The following is a 22,960-nucleotide window of genomic DNA, read 5'->3' as shown; positions in this document are numbered from 1 at the left end:
TCTTAATATCTTCTGCTTCTGTTAGGTCCATACCATTTCTGTCCTTTATCAAGCTCATCTTTGCATGAAATGTTCCTTTGGTATCTCTGATTTTCTTGAAGAGATCCCTAGTCTTTCCCATTCTGTTGTTTTCCTCTATTTCTTTGCATTGATCGCTGAAGAAGGCTTTCTTATCTCTTTTTGCTATTTTTTGGAACTCTGCATTTAGATGTTTATATCTTTCCTTTTCTCCTTTGCTTTTTGCTTCTCTTCTTTTCACAGCTATTTGTAAGGCCTCCCCAGACAGCCATTTTGCTTTTTTGCAGTTCTTTTCTATGGGAATGGAAAGTTTCCTTAGAGTTGTTAAAAGTAAACTTTGAGAGTAAAATGTAAAATTTTAAGACATTTTTGAGTCATATTGCTAAGTTCTGCAGAAAAATAAGTCTCTTTAGTTCCTTTGAAACCACTCCTTTTCTTCTCCCTCAGTCAGATGTGTATTACCATTTTTAAGTTTTTGCCAAATATTTATTTTCATTCCTTTCTTTTTTATCAGGGAGACTTCCAAACAAGTACAAAAGTAGAGAGTGTAATGACCCCGGTGTACGCACCGTCACCCAGCTTCAGCAGCCATCAGCACTCTTGTACTTGTTTTATCTTTGCTACTCCATGTCCACTTACTCTTTTTTTCTCCTGGAGTATTAAGCAAATTCAACATTGTTTTACCTGTGTACATATCTCTAAAAGTAAGAATTTTTTTTTTAACAAAACAAAAATTACAGGTGTTAAAACACTCACAAGATTATCTATTATTCCTATTCCTATCACCCGACACCCAGATTCTGCTCTGTTTTCCCAGTCGTTTCCAGTGTCTTCTTGGAATTGGTGTCTTTCAATCAGTATCCGCACCAAGAGCTTAGATCTCTCTTATTCTGTAACAAGTCTCCCTCCCTGTTTTCAAGTGCTATTTTATTTGCTAAAGAAAGAATGTCCTCTGTGCTATAGGATTTCCCGCATTCTGGATCTAGTGGATCATATTATTGTAACGTAATCGAACTTACTCCACTGTCTGCTGTCTGGTCTGTGAACTAGAAGTTCAGTCCAAAGGCTTGGGTAGATTTAGTGGTGTGTGTGTGTGTGTGTGTGTGTGATTTAATAAATGTTTATGTTATGAAATGACTACCACAAATTTAGTTAACATCCATTACCACATAGTTAAAATTCTTTTTCTTGTGAAGAAAACTTTAAAGATCTACTCTCTCAGCAACTTACAGATATACAGTATTGTTAACTATACTCAATGTGTTGTATATTATATCTTTGAAGTCAGTTTTTTAATTTATTATTTTTTATCTAGAATCTTTTTTATTTTTTAAATTATGAAAGTATGATTACATATTTACAGGAGACTTAGAAAATGCAGAACAAAGTTACATATAGTTCCACTATTTTTTCCAGTAGATAAATTGAGATTTTTTAGTAGAAATCTCAATATAAAACTCAAAAAATAATAAATATACAGAAAAGTAGAAGGATATTGTAGACCTGAAAAGCACCATGAACTAATTCAACATAATTAAGATTTTTGTAATTTCACACAACAGTAGGATACAAATTCTGTTCAAGTTCCCGTATACTGTAAACCAGGAGACACTGGAACATATCCAGCGACATGAAACACAGCGCAAACATTTCATAGTCTAAAGGTATTGCAATCATATAGAGTCTGTTCTCTGATCTCTGTGAAACTGTTTTTTAATTGATAATATTCATAGATAGTGTCGTACACTTCCCATTGCATTAGCTGGGAGGTATGTAGTATTTGTCCCACTTCAGGGATTTGTCAGTAGGGTTGGGTGTTGTCAGCTGATCCAGCCATTGGAAACTTCCTCACTGACCTTTCACCCAGAGGTTTTGAGAACCATTTCATTCTTTGTATGGATCCATTTTTTTCAGTGGGAGTTGCAAAATATGGCTTTCTAACTTATTCCTTCTGCATTTGTTATTTGGGATTCTTTCATAAAGAACTCTTCCTCATCAACTATTTGGTTACCCAGAAATATAGTCCATACAGTAGGATAAATGCTTGATTCTTTCCCCTGCTGCTGCTGCTGCTAAGTCATTTCAGTCGTGTCCGAATCTGTGCGACCCCATAGACGGTAGCCCACCAGGCTCCTCCGTCCATGGGGTTTTCCAGGCAAGAGTACTGGAGTGGGTTGCCATTTCCTTCTCCAGTGCATGAAAGTGAAAAGTGAAAGTGAAATCGCTCAGTCGTGTCCGACTTTTTGCGACCCCATGGACTGCAGCACACCAGGCTCCTCCGTCCATGGGGTTTTCCAGGCAAGAGTACTGGAGTGGGTTGCCATTGCCTTCTCCGTCTTTCCCCTGAAATATTTTCAAATAATGATTTGGTAGCCTGCTGCTGCTAAGTCACTTCAGTCGTGTCCGACTCTGTACGACCCTATAGACGGCCTCCTACCAGGCTCCTCTGTCTCTGGGATTCTCCAGGCAAGAACATTGGAGTGGGTTGCCATTTCCTTCTCCAATGCATGAAAGTGAAAAGAGAAAGTGAAGTCGCTCAGTCGTGTCCGACTCTTAGCTACCTCGTGGACTGCAGCCTACCAGGCTCCTCCATCCATGGGATTTTCCAGGCAAAAGTACTGGAGTGGGTTGCCGTTGCCTTCTCTGGATTTGGTACCCTAGCAACCTGCAAAAGAGACCTGTGAATATGTTTTCATTTCTGTTTGTTTTGCTTTGCTTTTGAGCATCATTAGAAATCCATGGGTTTTATATATCTATGCATTACTCTTTTATAATCATTCTTTTTTATTGTTTGCATTTTTCAATTTTTGGCTATTGAGAGTCCCTTTAAGTTTATTCCTTTGTGCTTTTGACTAATTGTAGGTAACTTTTAAACTTTTTTTCTTTTTAGGCGGCACAAAACATCCCAAATTCATCTTATATGTTTCCTGACCTAAAAATGAATCTCAGCCTTCCTTTTAGTGGGAAATTGTATTTATTTTGGAGAGTATAATGTAGACACCAAGGATATGCATTGCAGCTGCGTTATCATTACTAATAGACTCTTTTTGGTGAAAGACTTAGGAAATATAACATTCATACTGATTTTTTTCCAGTTCAGATTAAATATTACAGGTGAGATAACAAACGATCAGACTGACAAATTGAGTTCACAAGAATCCAAGATCCTACCTACTGTCCGACTTTACTAATATTTCCATAGATGTGACTATCACAAGACACAAGTCACAGGTCTTAGGCCACCAGAGCCGCTCCCAGGTCCTGTCTTGCCTCATTTAAGATGCGCCCTGGCTGATTTTCACACGTGATTTTAACTTACGACGGCTTTGACCGATGCTGTGGAGTGTCAGCCCCACAGTAGGGAGCTGTTTCGGTTATCAGACATCTTCAGGGTATTCCCTGATAACTGCATGACTTGCGTGGTGTTCTCTAGGAAGTCGTGCCTGGTAAATACTGACATCCTGGGTCTCTGCACAGTGAGCAATCTGGACACACCAGCTGCAGCCGGCTGCAGCGGTGCACAAGCAGGGACGCTCCCGGTGGTAACGGGGAGGCCTCTTGGCGTGTTTCTTAGATGGGTTGACCCCACCGCTCGCTGTCTCTCTGTTTCTCAGACAGTGAAAGGAGAGAATGGATTTCAGGGCTGCCGCTAGTCCTTTCTACCTGTCAGGATCTTTGCTTCTTTATTTTTATGTTGGGGTCTCCTTGCCCTGGTGCTGGTATCTAACAACATGTATGTTATCTTACTTCAATCAGACAAGCAAACAAAGTATATATCATTTCAAAATAACAATGGCAACCGTACCGCTAACAGTAAGGTCACTGAATGTAGTTTTAAGATTTCGTTGTGGTTCTTTTTGTTCTTAGTGTATATTTTACTAGTGATTTGTAACATGATGTGTTTTAAAATCACTTCAGTAATGCTGTGTGTGGTCATACCAAGAACTTTTTAAACATTTAGATTGTTCAGTTTTCAGTAATTGTTTTTTTCTTTTCATTCACTCTTGTTTTTAATGTGTTCGCAGTACATGAGAGGACTTACGTACATACATGAAACTTGCGTCATGTCTGCATGGCTTGGTGTGTGTGTGAGGTCGCAGGTGCATTAGAACTGGGTTATATGACAGTTAACTTCCAGACTTGCTTCCTCTGGCAGCCTCTCATCAATGTCTCTGCCATACTGATCTTCCTAAAACCCAAATGTGATCCTGTCACTTCACTGTTTACAACTCCCATTAGCTCCCATTCACCTGTGAAATGAAGTCCTTGCTCCCAGGGTGACTGACAGAGCCTCTCTTTGCGCGTGACTGCCACCTTCTGTGGCTTCATCTCCCGAACCTTCCCCTCCATGTACCTTTTTCCAAGGAGACTAAGCCCATCACCCTTCTTCAGAGGTGTGTGCCTCTGGGCCTTTGTACAAGCTTGCCCCACCGATTGGGATTCCTTGCTCACCTCCTCGCCCAGATCCACGTGTCACATTTCTGCTCATCTTGAAAGCCAAACTTAGGCTTCTCTTCCCTGAAGCAGTTCCTGAGGGTAGCTGAGAGTCTCTTGTGTGTAAGGACTTCCTATCCAGTGCCCCCATTTGCACTCTCCCCCTGAGGTCAGTTATCTAACAGCAGCCAGACTGGTCCTCCTTCCTTTTCACAAGCCACCAGTGGCTTCCTGCCACGTTGAGAATAAAATTCCAAACAAGGCTTTGAATGATCAGGCCCCTCCTGTCTGACCTCACCTTCTGTCATTCACGTGACACAGTCACACTTGCCTTCTGCTGCGTGTTGAACCTTTCACACTTAATTCGCAGCTGTCAGGGATCCCTAAGACTACACCCCTGGGCTTGATGATTCTCTGGAGAGACTCAACAGGACTCAGCATATAGCCATGCCTACAGCCATAATTTATTACAGAAAAAGAATACAAAGCAAAATCAGCAAAGGGAAGGGTGCACAGAGTGAGTCTGGGGAAGCCAAACACAAGTTGCAGGGGTCCTCCCCCAGGGGAGTCACACGGGACGTGTTTAATTTCCCTGCAAGGAGCTGTGACCACATGTGTGAAGTGTCAGGGAAACCGTTAGAGGCCCAGGACCCGGAGTTTCTACAGGGGCCGGGTCACTTAAGTGCTCCATGCCTCGCGTTCACCCAGAAGGGAAGCAGGTGTTCAGCATAAGCCATGTTGTTTATACAGCTGGGGTGAGTCGCTGGTAACTGTGAGGGTGGTGGGAACCCTTCCAAGATCTTAAGTTCTCAGACACGAGCCAAGGGCCGGCCTGGTAAACAGGCCTTTTCAAGGATAGAACTTCAGGCCTGCCGCGCTCACTCTTCTCTGTGTCTCCGCAGACCCCCTTGGTCACTGGCCAGGTTGTCTTTACAGCAAAATTATTATCAGTGTGACCCAGACAGCAAGAATGAGGAGACCCCCTGCAGTATTGATTTCAGCTGTGTTCTTTAACATGTTTTAGCCAACTGAGAAATCCCATTAGTCGTAAAGATCTCCCTTGGAAAGGCGGGTTGGCACCCTCCTCAAGTTTCTGTATCAGCCTTTTTTACCTGACTCTAGGCATCAGTTTCCTGGTGGCCCAGTGGTAAAGAATCCACCTGCCAATGCAGGAGACGTGGGTTCAATCCCTGGGAAAGATCCCATAGAGAAGGAAATGGCAACCAGGAATTGCCAGTATTCTTGCCTGGAAAATCCCATGGACAGAGAAGCCTGGCGGGCCACAGTCCATGGGATCGCAAAAGAGTTAAACATGACTGAGCAACTAAACACCAGCAGCAGCATGAGTTCAGGCCCAGTACAAGTCTGGCCAGTAAGTTGAAGCTGGCTTGAAAGCCTTCTAGGGCTGAGGCAGTGTCGTGATAGTCAGGGCGCACATACAGAAGTCCCATCCCAGAAGAAATTGCCGGGGATTCCCACGGAATCCCAAAAAAACATTTTATGATCGCCGGGCACCCAGAACAAGACATTAACTAGCAGTATGATGGACAGGGAGGCCTGGCGTGCTGCGGTCCATGGGGTCGCGAAGAGTCGGACACGACTGAGCGACTGAACTAACTGACTAACGATGCAGCTGCCCACGTGGGTTTCTTGTCCTGTGTTCCCGGTCCAGCCCAGGTCATTTAAGTTCAGTGCTTGGTTTCCGAGGGACCGCCAGTCAGTTCCCTAGAGTTTTGTTGTCGGTGACGACAGTTGGTCCACCTCACGAGTGTGATCGACATCTGGAGGTCTTCTGCGTGGAAAGTGCAGCGCCTGGGTCAGCCCCTCTGCCGCTCAGCAGCCCTGCCAGGTGTGATCGTAGGCTGAGTCTGAATTCACAGCACTCTCAACAGCTTGCAAGAGGGGCCCAGAGGGTGTTCCTTCACGAAGAGGAAGACACTTCCAGAAATAGCTTCAAAAAGCAAGGATCATAGCGCCCCCTCCCCTCCCCTGTGCCTTTCCAGGTGCAGGGGCTTTGGCTCGTTTTCCTGGGTGGTTACAAAATCCGTGCTTCCGTTCAGCAGTCGTCATTTTATGTTTTCCCATCATGCCCTACTCTCATCCTGACCTTCCGTCTGGAGGGGTTGTGGGAAAGAGGTGGCGAAACATCTTAGAAATACCCCTTTAAGGACTTCCCTGGGGGTCCAGTGGTTAAGACACCACCCTTCCATCGCAGGGGACTTGGGTTCGATCCCTGGTTGGGGAAGATCCTACTTGCCACATGGCATTACCAAAAAAAAAAAACCACTCTGTTAATACAGCCGAACCAGAAAAATACCAAATGCACAGATTGGTCAGGACAAAACTCCTGAATTTCCAAAAAAAAAATTAAAAATGGTTTTATGTAACCCCCCACCCCTTTCACCCTGTGAACATCACTTCCCCAGTGACCAGCCTAGAAAAGACCGGTCCCTTTCTGAGGACGGCTGCATTGGCTAATCAGATTGCACTAAGGCGTACGCCACAGCCGGAGAGAGTGAGGGAGGCAAAGTCAGACATCAGTCCGTCATCGTGAACAGCCCAGGGAAGCTGACCTCTGCTAGACATGCTCCGGAGGGGGTCGGAGTTGACTCAGGCAGCCCAGAGGGGTCGGAGGTCACCGCTGGTGTAATGTCCCTTCTCCCCAGTTACAGCTCGCGGCTCCAGCCACAAGTTAAGAATCTAAGTCAGGCTCTGTATCGGAACCATACAGGCTCTACCTGCAGCTTGATTTTGGATGGTCCCATCAAAGATCAAAGTCCTTTCCTGTGGGCGTTTGTAGGGGACCCAGACAGTCCAGCCAAGCAGCCGTGATGCACTGCAGAGAGGCGGCCTGATGCTCGGAGGCCAGAGGGCCTGAGCTATGTTTACGAGCTGGCCATACCGGCTTTCAGTTCAGCCCCGGCTCCCACTGAGGCTGGATGCTTATACCAGACATGTGGGGCCTCAGCTTAGAATCAAGTCCAGGTAGTTAGGATCAGTGAATTCAGGAGTTTAAAAAAAAAAAAAAAAAGGTACAGGCTTTTCTTCAGTAGCAAAGCCTAGGTGCTGCAGACCACAGAGGTTTTGGTTTTGTCCCTCTGAAGTCCAGATCAACCCCACTCACACATACACACATCAGCCTTCAAGGGACAGATCTCTACTCTCACCAGCTCCCATCAGTCAACTGAAACCTGTTTTTCAGAACTCCAAAAGGACATCTCCATCTGTAGAGCACCTTTCTTTGTGTTTTTTTGTCTCCCTTTTCCCAGAGGCTCCAATAAGCAAAAAAACCCCTATCTTCCATAGCAGAACTCATCAGTTACGGAAGCTGGTTCAGTTTCCAGTACACAGTGTTTCAATTCCAGCCCACCCACTGGCGGCAGAAAGCAACGAAGTTGTGTCCCACTGACACATTTCTTTTTTGCAGCTTGCCTTGATCAGGATGACTCCTCTGCGATGTATGCAGTTACAGCATTTAACATTTTATGTCCATTTTTACCATACATCCAAATGTCATGGCCACAAATCTAAAGTCACAAAAAAATTTCTGTTCCCCCTCCCCCATTGCAAATTTATGTAAACTCCTAGCAGTAAATTCAGTGTTTTGCAGTGTGACATCACCGTTGCCAGGGCAGATCCAGGCTGGAATGCAGAGAGGGCAGGGGTCAGGTAGGGACTGCCTCAGCAGCCAGGATGAAAAACTGGCGTCCCTGCCGCCCCTGGGGTCACTGGAGTCAGCTCCCTCCGCCCCCCTCCCCACTTTTTTCCTAGTTTATCTGAAGTATAGTTCTAGCCCTGGGATCCGATTTCAGCCCCACCCCCTCTCCTCTTGGAGAAGAGAGCAATGCAAACTTTTAACATTTTGGCCTCCATTTTAACATATTCACCTCCGGGCATTTAGGGGGGTCCTTTCTCCTCCCTTGGAGGAGAGAACAGACCCCAAAGGCATGACTTTAGCTGGCCTGGCTGGAAGCAGGTGGTGGCACCCAGCGAGCCCACTCCCGGAGTTGGAGCTCTCATTTCCAAATTCCATAGGTAGCTTTTATTTCTCAGAACAGATAACAGATCGGCTGTTGCTGCATACCACGGAGAATTCCATCATCACCTGGGCACCGGAGATGGCATCGTACCCGGCCCCTTACCCTTCTTTTCCCAAAATTTCACCCTCGTTCAGTGGGTCAGGTGTGATTTAGGGAACCACGCTTCTTTTTTTTTTTTTCCTTTTTTTAATTGGAGCATAGCCAGTTAACAACATTGCCGTGGTTTCAGGTGGACAGCACAGCGACTCGGCCGTACAGACACGTGCATCCATTCCTCCCCAAACTAAAGAAGCCTGTCTGATGCCAGCCAATACTGGGGGTCCCCAGGACCATCCCTGGCCTCCGTGATTTGCCGGGAGGACTCAGCATGTAGTTATCCTCACAGCTATGATTTATTGTAGCAAAAGGGTACAAGGCAAAAGCAGTGTGGGGCGAGGTCCAGAGCAAACAGGTGCAAAGGTTCTTTCCCAGCAGAGTCACGTGAAGTGACGTGAAAGTTGTCAGTCGTGTCTGACTCTTTACGACCCTATGGACTACACAGTCCATGGAATTCTCTAGGCCAGGATACTGGAGTGGGTAGCCTTTCCCTCCTCCAGGGGATCTTCCCAACCCAGGGATCAAACCCAGGTCTCCCGCATTGCAGGCGGCTTCTTTACAAGCTGAGCCACCAGGGAAGGTCTCACTGCTTCCCCAGCACAGGTGACACTGTGTGCATGTCATCTGCCAGGGAAACTCAGCAACCCAGCGCCAGGAGTGTTCAGTGGAGACTAATTGTGTAATCACTCTCTGCCTGGCATCCACCGAAATTACAGATTCCCAGAAGGACACAGATGTTGAGCATCAACCACATTGTTTGTACAAGTAGTTTAGGCCCAGTGAGTCACTGGGGTGGCAGGAACCCTCCCTGCATCTTAAGTTCCCAGATGCCAGCCGAGGGCCAGCCTCTCAAAGGATGACAGTCATGTCTGTTGTGTTATCTGTTTTCTGTATATCATCTCAGTAATAAACATTTGTTGAAAATGAATGAAAAAAGGCCACTAAGAGGGAAAATGATTTACACTGTGGTATTCCCATTACCAGACACTCACAGTCATTTTAAAAGGGACATGTTTTGTTGGCAAATAACAGAAAATCCACCAAACCCTGGCAGGAGCAGAAGTTTGTTTGACTCACATAATCAGAACTCCATAGAGAAGGTGGTTCAGGACTCATGCCATCAAGGACTCCAGCTCTTTTCTCTCCTGTTCTGTGAATTGACCTCATTGTCATGTCTGTCCCAAGTGATCACACCTGGTGATTGTTGGACCTCCAGGTCCCGGGTCCTTAGGAAGATGTGGTGCCTGCGTCAAAGGAGCAGGAGCCCCCTTCAGAAGTCACTAGAGGAAATGTCAGAACTTATCACTTGGCCTGTCCATCCCTCGCTCTACAGAAGCGACTTGTTTAGTCACTAAGTCGTGTCTGACTCTTTGCAACCCCAAGGACTGGCACGCCAGGCCTCCCTGTCCATCACCAACGCCTGGAGCTTGCTCAAACTCATGTCCGTTGAGTCAGTGATGCCATCCAACCATCTCGTCCTCTGTCGCCCGCTTCTCCTCTTGCCCTCATTCTTTCTCGGCATCAAGAGCTTTTCCAAAAAGTCCCCTCTTCGCAGAGGTGGCCAGAGTATTAGAACTTCAGCTTTGGCATCAGTCCTTCCAGTGAATATTCAGGGTTGATCTCCTTTAGGATGGACTGGTTTGATCTTCTTGCTGTCCAAGGGACTCTCAAGAGTCTTCTCCAACACCACAGTTCAAAACCACAATTCTTCAGCACTAAGCCTTCTTTATGGTCTAACTCTCACATCCATACTTGACTACTGGAAAACCCGTAGCGGTGAGGAAGGTGTTAAGAATTACTAGCCAGTTTGCACTGGCTGCCACTGGAGGGAGCGTCAGTGGTAAGTGAAAATGCCGTGTCGTAAATAATTCACCTAGTATGATCCTGTATTGGTCAGGCTCCCTCAGAGAAGTAGAACTGAAGGCTCTGCTGGCGGAATTCCTTCTTGCCCTTCTGTTAGGTCTTTAACTGATTGAACGAGGCCCACCCACAATGTGGAGGTAATCTGCTTTACTCAGATAAATCCACTGATTTAAGTGTTAATCTCATCCAAAAACACCATCATAGAAACCTAGCATAGAGTTTGATCAGACACCTGAAACGCTGTGGCCTAGCCAAGTTTATACACAGAATTAACGCATTGTAGGCAGATTCTTCAGAGAAGGCGATGGCACCCCACTCCAGTACTCTTGCCTGGAAAATCCCATGGACGGAGGAGCCTGGTGGGCTGCAGTCCATGGGGTCGCAAAAAGTCAGACACGACTGAGCAACTTCACTTTCACTTTTCACTTTCATGCGTTAGAGAAGGAAATGGCAACCCACTCCAGTGTTCTTGCCTGGAGAATCTCAGGGACGGGGGAACCTGGTGGGCTGCCATCTATGGGGTCACACAGAGTCGGACACGACTGAAGTGACTTAGTAGCAGGAGATGGTGAAAGACAGGGAAGCTGGTGTGCTGCAGTCCATGGGGTCGCGAAAAGTCGGACACAACTGAGCAAGTTCACTTTCACTTTTCAGTTTCATGCATTGGAGAAGGAAATGGCAACCCACTCCAGTGTTCTTGCCTGGAGAATCCCAGGGATGGGGGAGCCCGGTGGGCTGCCGTCTATGGGGTGGTACAAAGTCGGACATGACTGAAGTGACTTAGCAGCAGTAGGCAGATTCTTTAATCATCTGAGCCACCAGGGAAGCACCATTAACCATCATAGGTCCCTTATGTGAAAGAAAACCATTTCCCAACATGTTCGCACTTGAGAAATGAATCTCATTTCTAGTAACAGTCATTACCTTTGGAGAAAAAGGTAGTTTTCAGTGGTAACTCAAGTGTGATTTTTCTTTTAAGTTTGTATACTTTCCCATTGCTTGAATCATCTTTTTTGCAGTAAGCACGCTATCCTAATAGTCTAAAAAACAAAAAGAAAAAAGAAATAACCAGCATCTTTCTCTGTTTTGAACGGCATAGCATTGAAACTTACTAAACGTGCTTAAAATTGGGTTCTGGAGTGTGAAAGTTGACTGAGTAATAGGATCGCATTTTTGCTTCATCGTCACGTGCAAGAGGGTGGCAAGGAATAAACAAACCTTAACTTTACTCAGACTAAACAGAATATGGATAGATGGTTAAGGAAGCAGGTTGTGACCCTCAACAGGTCTGACTTTAAAGATTTCTTTTGTGATCGTTGTTTCATTGTTCTATTGTCCAGCAAATTATTTGTGGAAGGAAACTCCTTTGGGAGACCATCCTGTGAAACAGCACCCCACCAGTGCTTTTGAAACTCAAGTACCTTTACAGTCATTATTTAGTGAAGCTGACTGTTCTTTTTTTTTTCTTCTTTTTTGGCTACATCATCTTAGTTGCCCCACAGCTTAGTTCCCCGACCAGGGATTGAACCCATGTATCCTGCATTGGGGTCGCAAAGAGTCGGACACGACTGAGCGATTGAACTGAACTGAACTGACCCTGCATTGGATGGTGGATTTGTAACCCCCGGACCCCCAGGGGAGTCCCTGGCTGTCCTTCAGTAGCAGTTTTCCTGAGCAGGTTTCACCGTGCGTGGCTTCTGACAGTTCCTGTCACCTAACCCTAACCCTTTCCTCTGGGCGCATGGGCCAGTACTTGCTGCTGCTTCTTTTAAGTGATTGTTTTCACAGAGAGAACTGAGCTTGTATGACCTCTGACTTAATGTTTTGTTCATTCTCCATCTGACTGCGTTTCATTTTTCTTCTGAAAAATCATCTTAGTCCTTAAAGCAGTGCCTTCCTTGGTATAGTGTGTGTATCTGTCTGTCCTCCCTTCATTAACATGTAATTTCTCAACTGTAGTTAGCAATTCTCAACCTTGGATGAAAGCAGTCTTCTTGTAGCAACTAACAGAAAATTGTTCTTTTCCTTAGGAGATTAATATACCATATTTCTCAGTCAGCAGTAAATATGTGGCCTGTACCATTTGCTTTATCTCAAGTATGCTTGCTTTAAATCATCTGTATCCTTGTTTTGTTTGTACTACTTTTAATAGCGTGAAAGTGAAAGTTCCTCAGTTGTGTTTGACTCTTTGCAACCCCTGGCCTATACAGTCGATGGGATTCTCCAGGCCAGAATACTGGAGTGGATAGCCTTTCCCTTCTCCAGGGGATCTTCCCAACCCAGGGATCAAACCCAGGTCTCCCACATTGCAGGCAGATTCTACCAGCTGAGCCACAAGGAAAGCCCAAGAATACTGGAGTGGGTAGCCTATCCCTTCTCCAGCAGATCTTCCTGACCCAGGAATTGAACGGGGTCTCCTACATTGCAGGCAGATTCTTTACCCACTGAGCTATCAGGGAAGCCCACTTTAATAGCGTAAATGCTCTAAAAATGAAGAAATTTGCAAAGCCAGAACAGTTGCCTTTATTTGTGTGAATCAAGAAGTTGATGTTTTTGTTTTGAATTTTAAAATAAAAATGAGGAAAAGATGTAAGTATTCCAGGGTATTTCATTCAGAACCAATAGCAAAATTCTAGCCACATTTGTTGTTTTAAAACGTGCAACCTACAGATTGCAAATAATACTTTATTCAGGGACCTTGCTGAGGGCTGCAGCATGGGAGACAGCCTCTCAGGTCGCTCTGAGGAACTGCTCCAAAGAGGCAAGGGCAGAGCCAAGATATAGTTGTTGTTGTTGGGCAGGGTCAGGGTGGGGAGGGAATGCAGGTAGTCAGTCATCAAAAAATTACTGCTAATCACAAAAGTTGGACTTCTCAAGTTAATGATTTTAGTGCTTTTCTGTGTTTGAGAAGATGTAGGAGTTTGGGCTCGTTGAGATTATCCCTGAGATGTGCATAGTACCTGATAGGCCCAGTGTCCTGTTTTTCTCCACCCTCTGTCCTCACCAACATTCAAACATGCTGTAATATCTGAACATCAGAGAAACCAAAACCTGACCCCCAGTGCCGTTCCAGCGGCCGCCTCACTACTCCCCTCGCCTTCATAGCAGTCTTGCTTGGAAAAGGGGTCTCTGTCCACTGACTTCAGTTCCTCTCTTTTCATTCTCGAGTCTGAGTGGAGTGAGGCCCCGGTCCCCTGCCAGACCATTAAATCCACACCCCTACAGGCACATCCTGATGGCTGAAGACCTGGGCAGTCCTTGGTCCTTATCTTCCCGGCCCCTCAAGAGTTTTTTCCTTTTTCCTTTCTCTGAGGACGCTTTCTTCACTTGGCTGCGGTTCCTCAGAATCTGTCCGATGTTGAGATAGAAGGTTGCCCCGAGGACTCAGCTTTCGTCTTCTGCTGTGTCTCCATTAGTCTCTGGTAACCTTTGAGTCATCGGTGTGGACGCCCCTCTGTAACAGCTGCACTGTGGTTGATTTAACCAACCCTCTCTTCCTTACCTCTCTGAGTTCTTCTGGGGTTTATGTTTTTAAAATAATGATGATGTGCAAACACTCCTTGGACATACCTCTCTGTTGTATCCCTGTGAGAACGCTTCTCTAAATATCCCACAATTGAAAAAATCTGATCTAAAGGTGTATGGAACTCTTCACTTCTAACAGATGTTACTAAATGTCCCTCTACACCCCTGCCAATAGTACGAAATTTACGTTCCTGCCATTTACCTATATTCTGGCCAGCGCTGAAGGATTACATGTTCAGGTAGGGAGGTTTTTTTAGGGGGGAAAAAAACCTTTCTAGCTTTCCTAAATGATTTTTATTGACTTTGAGAGAGCATATTTCTATCAGTTTAAATATAAAGTGTTCTGGTCATCATTATAAGTTCTCAAATACCATAAGCTTAATATCTTACTCCCACAGTCTAAATAAATTGTGATGCTGTGTCGTTTTTGCATGAAGGTTCAGAATTGACTTAATGGCACAGTTTTCCCTTTTGAGTGTCAGATTTGATTGCTGGCTGTCATTAACTCAGATTGCGTAATCAGTCAGCTTCCATATGCCAGAGCAGTGATTGCCATTGTTTTTAAAACTAGTACTGTTTTCATGGCTGTTTTTAAAATAATAGCTTTTAAATTCTTACAGAATTTCTCCATGGAAAGAAAATTAACTGAAATTAACCCTATTGTGAGGAATACCTGAGATAATTGACTTGAAACTAGCAAGCCCCAGTCAGTAACTTTTGGAAGACTTTAGGTAATAGCAGTTTCCTTATGGTGGCTTTGCTTGGAGAAGATAACTGAGAAATACAGATTTTCTATTAACTTACTTATAATCACATTACTTGACCAGTGTATAATTTGACCAAGATTTTTCAGTTTAGCCCAACTGATGAAGCAGGTGTACCCTGGGTATTCTTCTAGCTTAAGTTAATGTTGATTCAGTAGTGGATTAAAATCTTGTATTGCCTTTGGATTCTCTTTAGTTTCTTTTCTGGTGTATCGTTCCATCACATGAAAGAATCCTTTCCTATATTTGAACCTCTTAAAAAGTACAAGTTTTGGCAAACTAGAATTCTTATGACAAGCTATTTGCCTTTAAAACAGAAATTTCAGTTTTCATAGGAAAAAATTAAATATTCGTTAAACCATTGGATGTTTGAAATTCGAGTTTACAAACTGCAGTTATACAAATAGCGTCTTTCTAAAGCAGATTTGACCCCATTGGCAGTGCATAGGAGTACCTTTTTCGGGTTCTGTAGTCATAGTGACCCCTCTGAGGCTGTTGATAAAGGATGCTTTGCTTATAGGTTGAATTAAAGATCATTTCTTAAAAAGTAGACAGATTAAAGAAGAAGTTACTGCCTCTGATCAGTAATTACCAGGATGGTGAGTGACTTTTATCTGGTATAAACTGTTAGAAATTCATTTGCCTCTCATAACTTACTGAAACTAGTTTTCAAATTAGCCTTAGGATGTATTCTTCTTTACACTGGAAAGAAGGAGCGTACATTTTCTAGCCTTTCAGAGCAGACATGCCAGTAATAATAACAGACGTGCCGTCTCTTAGACTCATCACCTTAAGTGGCAGGCACCGTGAGGAGTCCCTTACGTGTACTGCGTCAGTTCGTCTTTGCGAGTAACTCTATGTGGCAAGGACTGCTGTCCCTATTTGTAGATTAGGAAGTTGTCTGCAAATACTTTTATGAATAAGAGAGATTAAATGACTTGCTCAAAGTGCACAGGTAATAATCAGTAGGGTTTGAATTGGGTGTTCTGACTCCAGAACCTGTACTGTTACTTACTAAGCTCTGCTGCTTAAATAAATTTTCCATGTAAAAGCAAACCAGTGGACGCTGACATGTATGTAGTCATACTCATCGAGTGTGGTTGAAGACCAGGCTCAGGCCTAGCCCTTTGGCATGCTCTTACACTTCTCACTTGGCATTCTTACGCACACTCTCACATTGAAATTTATTTGTGACCTGGAGGCCTTTTTTTTTGCGGGGCTACAGCTGAGAAGATGTCTGAGATATCTTCACTTGTTTTGTTTAGCTGCCTTGAATGTAGCAGGAGCAAAGCTTAATCAGCCTCTCTCCTGATCCACTCCATCCATGTGCAGTCACCTGCTCCTCCTCTAGTGTGCTCTGTCCTGGTAGGGACAACCCGTACTCATCCTGCAGCCTCGGAGCCTGGGCGCCTCCCTTGGCCTCTCTCTGCGCTCATCTGCGCATCTAGTCAATGAGTAGGACCGTCTCTGTTTGCTTAGCATCGCTTGAGTGCATCCGCTGTTTTCATTCCATTGTCTTCTTGAGGCTGTCATCACCCCTCGATTAGACCAGTGTCATAGCCTTTAAACTGGTCACTTGGCCTCCAGCCTGGCGTTCCATTGTCCACTCTCGAAAGTGTAAGGACGAGCATGTCACTCCTTCATTAAACTCTTGAGTTTCCATTGTCCTCAGGATGAAATATGAATTCCTTAGTTAGGTTTGTCAGGACCTCTCTAGTCTAGCTTCTTGGTGCTCCTCTGGCTTTTTCTCTTGTCCCCTGTGATACTCACTCTGCATGTTCTGAGACGATGAACTTGATTTTCTCTTACACACTGTGCTCTCTTTCATTTGATTCTTACACACTTTTCCGCTGGCCTGCAGTGCTGCTCCCTACCCCATCCCGGAGCATTCTGTCCACCACCTCCTCCTGGACACCCTTGAGGTTCAGTGTAAACTTCAGTTACTGGCGGGGAGGCTTTCCCCTCCAAAACATCGGTCATACGTTCGTTTAATGTCTCCCTTCCTGGTAAGGCAGCAGGTTCTCCGTAGCGGTCTCCACCTCATTTCCAGCCCCTGGCATAATTCCCAGCGCCTGGGAGATATGTGGAAAGAACTTAGAGAACAAATTAGAGATACGGTTTCTCCCTTAACAAGCTCAGAGTCTAGTGGGAGTCAGAGTATAGTGAAGAAAGAAGCTCAGAGCCGATGATCAGTCCTGTAATAAAACCCTGTGGGATCACAGAGGACTATGTGAGTGATTAACTTGGCCTGGGGGAGCAGTTTCACTGTGTAACTTTATATTATAGAAGAAACTGACAGCATTCAGATGGGGGAAAAAAAAGAGTTGTGCTAAGCAGTGGAATTGATTCAATTGTGTTTGCTTTATTTGCTCACTAGTTGAGCGGCTAGTCTCAGTACTTTTGACCTTCTAAGGTTGTTATCTCAAGACAGAATTCTAACCTAGATGTAGAGCTAGGTAGCTAGCCACGCTCACTAAGTTGACTGACCTCGTCGTCCCTGAACAGAAATCAGCGCTGTCTCTTTATGTTCCCCATTACAAATCACGCGTCTGTGTCTCTGGGTGCTCATAGCTGAAATCGACAGTGTTAATAGCAGAGGTGCTGCCTGTGCTTCCATGTTTTCCTTGCCTTTGCAGCCCTGACCGCCATTGAAGGCACAGCGCACGGGGAGCCCTGCCACTTCCCTTTCCTGTTCCTGGATAAGGAGTACGACGAGTGCACCTCGGACGGGAGGGAAGACGGCAGACTGTGGTGTGCCACCACCTACGACTACAAGGCGGACGAGAAGTGGGGCTTCTGCGAGAGTGAGTGTCGTTCAGCAGGAGGCAGGTCCACGTTGGGTGGCGTCTTGGCCAGCAGTTCAGAGGCCTTTTGGCAGCTGTCTGTTTTCTCCCTCGCCAAGAAGCGGTCAGCACTGATGCTGTGGCTGTCCCTTAAAGCCTGGACGTCAGCACAGGAAGCGGGCCGTGTCCCTACTTCCAGGCCATCACCCGGCAGCTTGTCACACTCCTGCCTTATGTCGAGCTGGTTTTCCAGGGTGTGTGTGGGTTGTTCTGAAGACTCGTAGGCAGGCTACTGAATTAATTAACATGAAATGTTTTTTTGCAACAAAGGAAACAGAACATTACAGTAAAGGTTAACTAATAGTGGTTAAAAGAAATATAGAGAATTCCTTTTCTAAATACTTGAGTGAAATGCACTGTGCAAAGTTAACATTTGACAAGTACAGTATATTTAACTGTCCTAGGTGTTTGTGTCAGTACAAAGGGGCTGACTTCTCAAGGAAAGCTGTATTTTCAGGAAAAACTTGAAGATAAAGAGCAACAGAAAACCTTGAACACATCTCAGCTGATACCAAATGACATTTTCAGAATAGTGGCTCTGGTAGAATATTTAGGCTCTCCTAGAATATGGCATCTTACATGGTCCATCTTTGGAGGTAGGCCAATATGATTAAATGCTCCAGTTTTATTCAGATTTTTTTAATATTGTAAAAACAACTCACTTCTGTTTCTATAAATATTAGTCCTAATGAAATATCCATATGTCTGTCATTTGATGAGTTACAGATTTCTATTAAAATGATATATTACAATAGCAAAATAACTTCTGCGAAATTTATGATAATTCTGTTATTTTCAGGGTTGTATTAATGTTAATGTATAGGGGAAAATAGACGAACATTAAATTGGGATCTATATTTAATAAAAATCAAAATTTTTTATTAATTTTTTTAGCATAATTAGTCAAATACTTTTTCCTTGTAAAAATATACAGCATTTCAGGTGAGGCAGAAGTGTTCTTTGACAATAATAATATTTTTCTGACTGTATTTTGCTGTCCTGGTTTTAGCTGACCTTGGCATATATAATCATAAGCTCCTTGTGAAATTTTAGTTAAATTGAATACAAAGTTAGAATTACTAGCAGAAAAGTACCTCCAAAAGCAGACTGAGAGTGCTTTCTCTGAAGGAAAGTGATTTCAACAAGTTTTGTTTCCCTGAGTCCTGTCTTTTGTCAGATAAAGGCCATATTTACAACCATGTATCTTTAGAGTCAGATTTTGAAATGGTGAACAATCATGAATTTTGTTTGCATGCCCACCCAAAAGAAGGAATGCGTTCTGATGTCTGACAAGTAACTGGTGCAGAATTATCCATGTAAATGCAACTGACGTTTTGTTTTCAGCTGAAGAAGAGGCTGCAAGAAGACGGCAAATGCAGGAAGCGGAAATGATGTACCAGACCGGGATGAAAATCCTCAACGGAAGCAACAAGAAAAGCCAAAAAAGAGAGTAGGTTGCATGGCCCACTCCATCCTTCCTTTGAGCTAGGCCCTTGCTGAGATAATGGCTGAGTGCTTTTTAAATGGAACGTACTGCCAGAGATAAAAAGATTTCCTAAGTTGCATTACAAGAAAACTTAATATGATATATATGGACATTGGGGACATTACTTTTATCAGATTTTAGCTTGTTGGGATAAACAGATCATAAATACCAGTCCTAAGAATGAACTGCGAGCAAATGGCTGTATATGATTAAGCTGTAGTCATTTCTCAGTGCCCAGAACACATACTATTCAGAATTCAAAGTGACATAAAACGAACAAAAGGAATTGATGTCAGGTGTTTTCTGGGGGTTTTTGTTTTTGCTTTGTAATTTTCTTACAAAGTCTAGAATTTAGAAATGAAGGAACATAAAACAAGTGACTTTCCTCTAACATTTTGTGTCCTCTAATTTCAGCTGACTTTTGCTATAGTCTGTGCAAAGATTTTAAAGACAGTTGTAGTGGTCATCATTGGATTTTTTTTACTGGAGACCATATTATTACTGTTCTGACACTGCAAATCAAGTTAACTTTCTTAATAGAACGTTTTAGGATTACTGTTAGTGTAATTAGAATTCCAAGATACTCTAACAACCGAACTGGTATCCTATGTAGAAACGAAAGTAGCCAGAATGTTCTGTAACACTGCTTTAGTAAAACTATCAAAAGGGTCCTGTACGGTAAGGAAATTAAGCTACATTTTAGTAGATCTTGAAAACAAATTTTAATGGTAATTCCAAAATGTTGCTAATTTGTTTTTTCGTTACTTGTGTTTACAGAGCTTATCGGTATCTTCAGAAGGCAGCAAGCATGAACCACACCAAGGCCCTGGAGAGAGTGTCCTATGCTCTCTTGTTCGGTGATTACCTGACACAGAATATCCAGGCAGCAAAAGAGATGTTTGAGAAGCTGACCGAGGAAGGCTCTCCCAAGGGACAAACTGTGAGTGTGCTTTCTATGGAGATCTCTCTGCACACAGTGCTGCTGTGTCTTAACAGCCTGATACTCTCGTTGCCCTGACTTCCTTTAACAAGTAAGACTGTAAATATTAATTTTGTGGCAGATTATTTTACCAGTCTTCTTGGACAGTCTTTTTTCTTTGTTTGAGAACATTTATAGTCAGTAAGGCATTTTTACCCCATGCCCAAGGTAAGAGAAACCCAAGTAAGACGGTAGGTGTTGCAAGACGGCATCAGAGGGCAAACACACTGAAACCATACTCACAGAAAACTAGTCAATCTAATCACACTAGGACCACAGCCTTGTCTAACTCAATGAAACTCTGCCATGCCCGTGGGGCAACCCAAGATGGGTAGGTCATGGTGGAGAGACCTGACAGAATGTGGTCCACTGGAGAAGGGAATGGCAAACCACTTCAGTATTCTTGCCTTGAGAACCCCATGAACAGTATGAAAAGGCAAAATGATAGGATACTGAAAGAGGAACTCCCCAGGTCAGTAGGTGCCCAATATGCTACTGGAGATCAGTGGAGCAATAACTCCAGAAAGAATGAAGGGATGGAGCCAAAGCAAAAAGAATACCCAACTGTGGATGTGACTGGTGATAGAAGCAAGGTCTGATGCTGTAAAGAGCAATATTGCATAGGAACCTGGAATGTCAGGCCCATGAATCAAGGCAAATTGGAAGTGGTCAAACAAGAGATGGCAAGAGTGAATGTAGACATTCTAGGAATAAGTGAACTGAAATGGACTGGAATGTGTGAATTTAACTCAGATGACCATTATATCTACTACTGTGGGCAGGAATCCCTCAGAAGAAATGGAGTAGCCATCATGGTCAACAAGAGAGTCCTAAATGCAGTACTTGAATGCAATCTCAAAAATGACAGAATGATCTCTGTTCGTTTCCAAGGCATACCATTCAGTATCACAGTAATCCAAGTCTGTGCCCCAACCAGTAACGCTGAAGAGCTGAAGTTGAACTGTTCTTTGAAGACCTACAAGACCTTTTAGAACTAACACCCAAAAAAGATGTCCTTTTCATTATAGGGGACTGGAATGCAAAAGTAGGAAGTCAAGAAACGCCTGGAGTAACAGGCAAATTTGGCCTTGGAATACAGAATGAAGCAGGGCAAAGACTAATAGAGTTTTGCCAAGAAAATGCACTGGTCATAACAAACACCCTCTTCCAACAACACAAGAGAAGACTCTATACATGGACATCACCAGATGGTCAACACTGAAATCAGATTGATTATATTCTTTGCAGCCAAAGATGGAGAAGCTCTATACAGTCAACAAAAACACGACCAGGAGCTGACTGTGGCTCAGACCATGAACTCCTTATTGCCAAATTCAGACTTAAATTGAAGAAAGTAGGGAAAACCACTAGACCATTCAGGCATGACCTAAATCAAATCCCTTATGATTATACAGTGGAAGTGAGAAATAGATTTAAGGGCCTAGATCTGATAGATAGAGTGCCTGATGAGCTATGGAATGAGGTTCATAACACTGTACAGGAGACAGGGATCAAGACCATCCCCATAGAAAAGAAATGCAAAAAAGCAAAATGGCTGTCTGGGGAGGCCTTACAAATAGCTCTGAAAAGAAGAGAAGCGAAAAGCAAAGGAGAAAAGGAAAGACATAAACATCTGAATGCAGAGTTCCAAAAAATAGCAAGAAGAGATAAGAAAGCCTTCCTCAGCGATCAATGCAAAGAAATAGAGGAAAACAACAGAATGGGAAAGACTAGAGATCTCTTCAAGAAAATCAGAGATACCAAAGGAACATTTCATGCAAAGATGAGCTCAATAAAGGAAAGAAATGGTATGGACCTAACAGAAGCAGAAGATATTAAGAAGAGATGGCAAGAATACACAGAAGAACTGTACAAAAAAGATCTTCACGACCCAGATAATCACGATGGTGTGATCACTGACCTAGAGCCAGACATCCTGGAATGTGAAGTCAAGTGGGCCTTAGAAAGCATCACTATGAACAAAGCTAGTGGAGGTGATAGAATTCCAGTTGAGCTATTCCGAATCCTGAAAGATGATGCTGTGAAAGTGCTGCACTCAATATGCCAGCAAATTTGGAAAACTCAGCAGTGGCCACAGGACTGGAAAAGGTCCGTTTTCATTCCAATCCCAAAGAAAGGCAATGCCAAAAAATGCTCAAACTACCGCACAATTGCACTCATCTCACACGCTAGTAAAGTAATGCTCAAAATTCTCCAAGCCAGGCTTCAGCAATATGTGAACCGTGAACTTCCTGATGTTCAAGCTGGTTTTAGAAAAGGCAGAGGAACCAGAGATCAAATTGCCAACATCCGCTGGATCATGGAAAAAGCAAGAGAGTTCCAGAAAAGCATCTATTTCTGCTTTATTGACTATGCCAAAGCCTTTGACTGTGTGGATCACAATAAACTGTGGGAAATTCTGAAAGAGATGGGAATACCAGACCACCTGATCTGCCTCTTGAGAAATCTGTATGCATGTCAGGAAGCAACAGGTAGAACTGGACATGGAACAACAGACTGGTTCCAAATAAGAAAAGGAGTTCGTCAAGGCTGTATATTGTCACCCTGCTTATTGAACTTATATGCAGAGTACATCATGAGAAACGCTGGTGGAAGAAACACAAGCTGGAATCAAGATTGCCGGGAGAAATATCAATAAGCTCAGATATGCAGATGACACCACCCTTATGGCAGAAAGTGAAGAGGAACTCAAAAGCCTCTTGATGAAAGTGAGGGTGGAGAGTGAAAAAGTTGTCTTAAAGCTCAACATTCAGAAAACGAAGATCATGGCATAGGGTCCCATCACTTCATGGGAAATAGATGGGGAAACAGTGGAAACAGTGTCAGACTTTATTTTTCTGGGCTCCAAAATCACTACAGATGGTGACTGCAGCCATGAAATTAAAAGACAC

General features: G+C 43.8%; 1 protein-coding gene across 2 annotated transcripts in view; it reads left to right on the top strand.

Moving 5' to 3' along the window:
* SEL1L (SEL1L adaptor subunit of SYVN1 ubiquitin ligase) overlaps positions 1–22,960 on the top strand; it is a 62,933-nt gene that overhangs the window by 8,663 nt on the left and 31,310 nt on the right. For both annotated transcript variants that reach the window (XM_055538824.1, XM_055538823.1), the window contains exons 4-6: positions 17,377–17,544; positions 18,928–19,033; positions 19,847–20,009. In XM_055538824.1, coding sequence (XP_055394799.1) covers positions 17,377–17,544; positions 18,928–19,033; positions 19,847–20,009 — 437 coding nt within the window. The remainder of the gene's footprint in view (positions 1–17,376; positions 17,545–18,927; positions 19,034–19,846; positions 20,010–22,960) is intronic.

Source organism: Bubalus kerabau, chromosome 10 (genome assembly GCF_029407905.1).
Source record: "Bubalus kerabau isolate K-KA32 ecotype Philippines breed swamp buffalo chromosome 10, PCC_UOA_SB_1v2, whole genome shotgun sequence".
Classification (NCBI taxonomy): Eukaryota; Metazoa; Chordata; class Mammalia; order Artiodactyla; family Bovidae; genus Bubalus; species Bubalus kerabau.
Note: the sequence above shows the minus strand (reverse complement) of the source record. Positions and strands in the feature narration are given on the sequence as shown.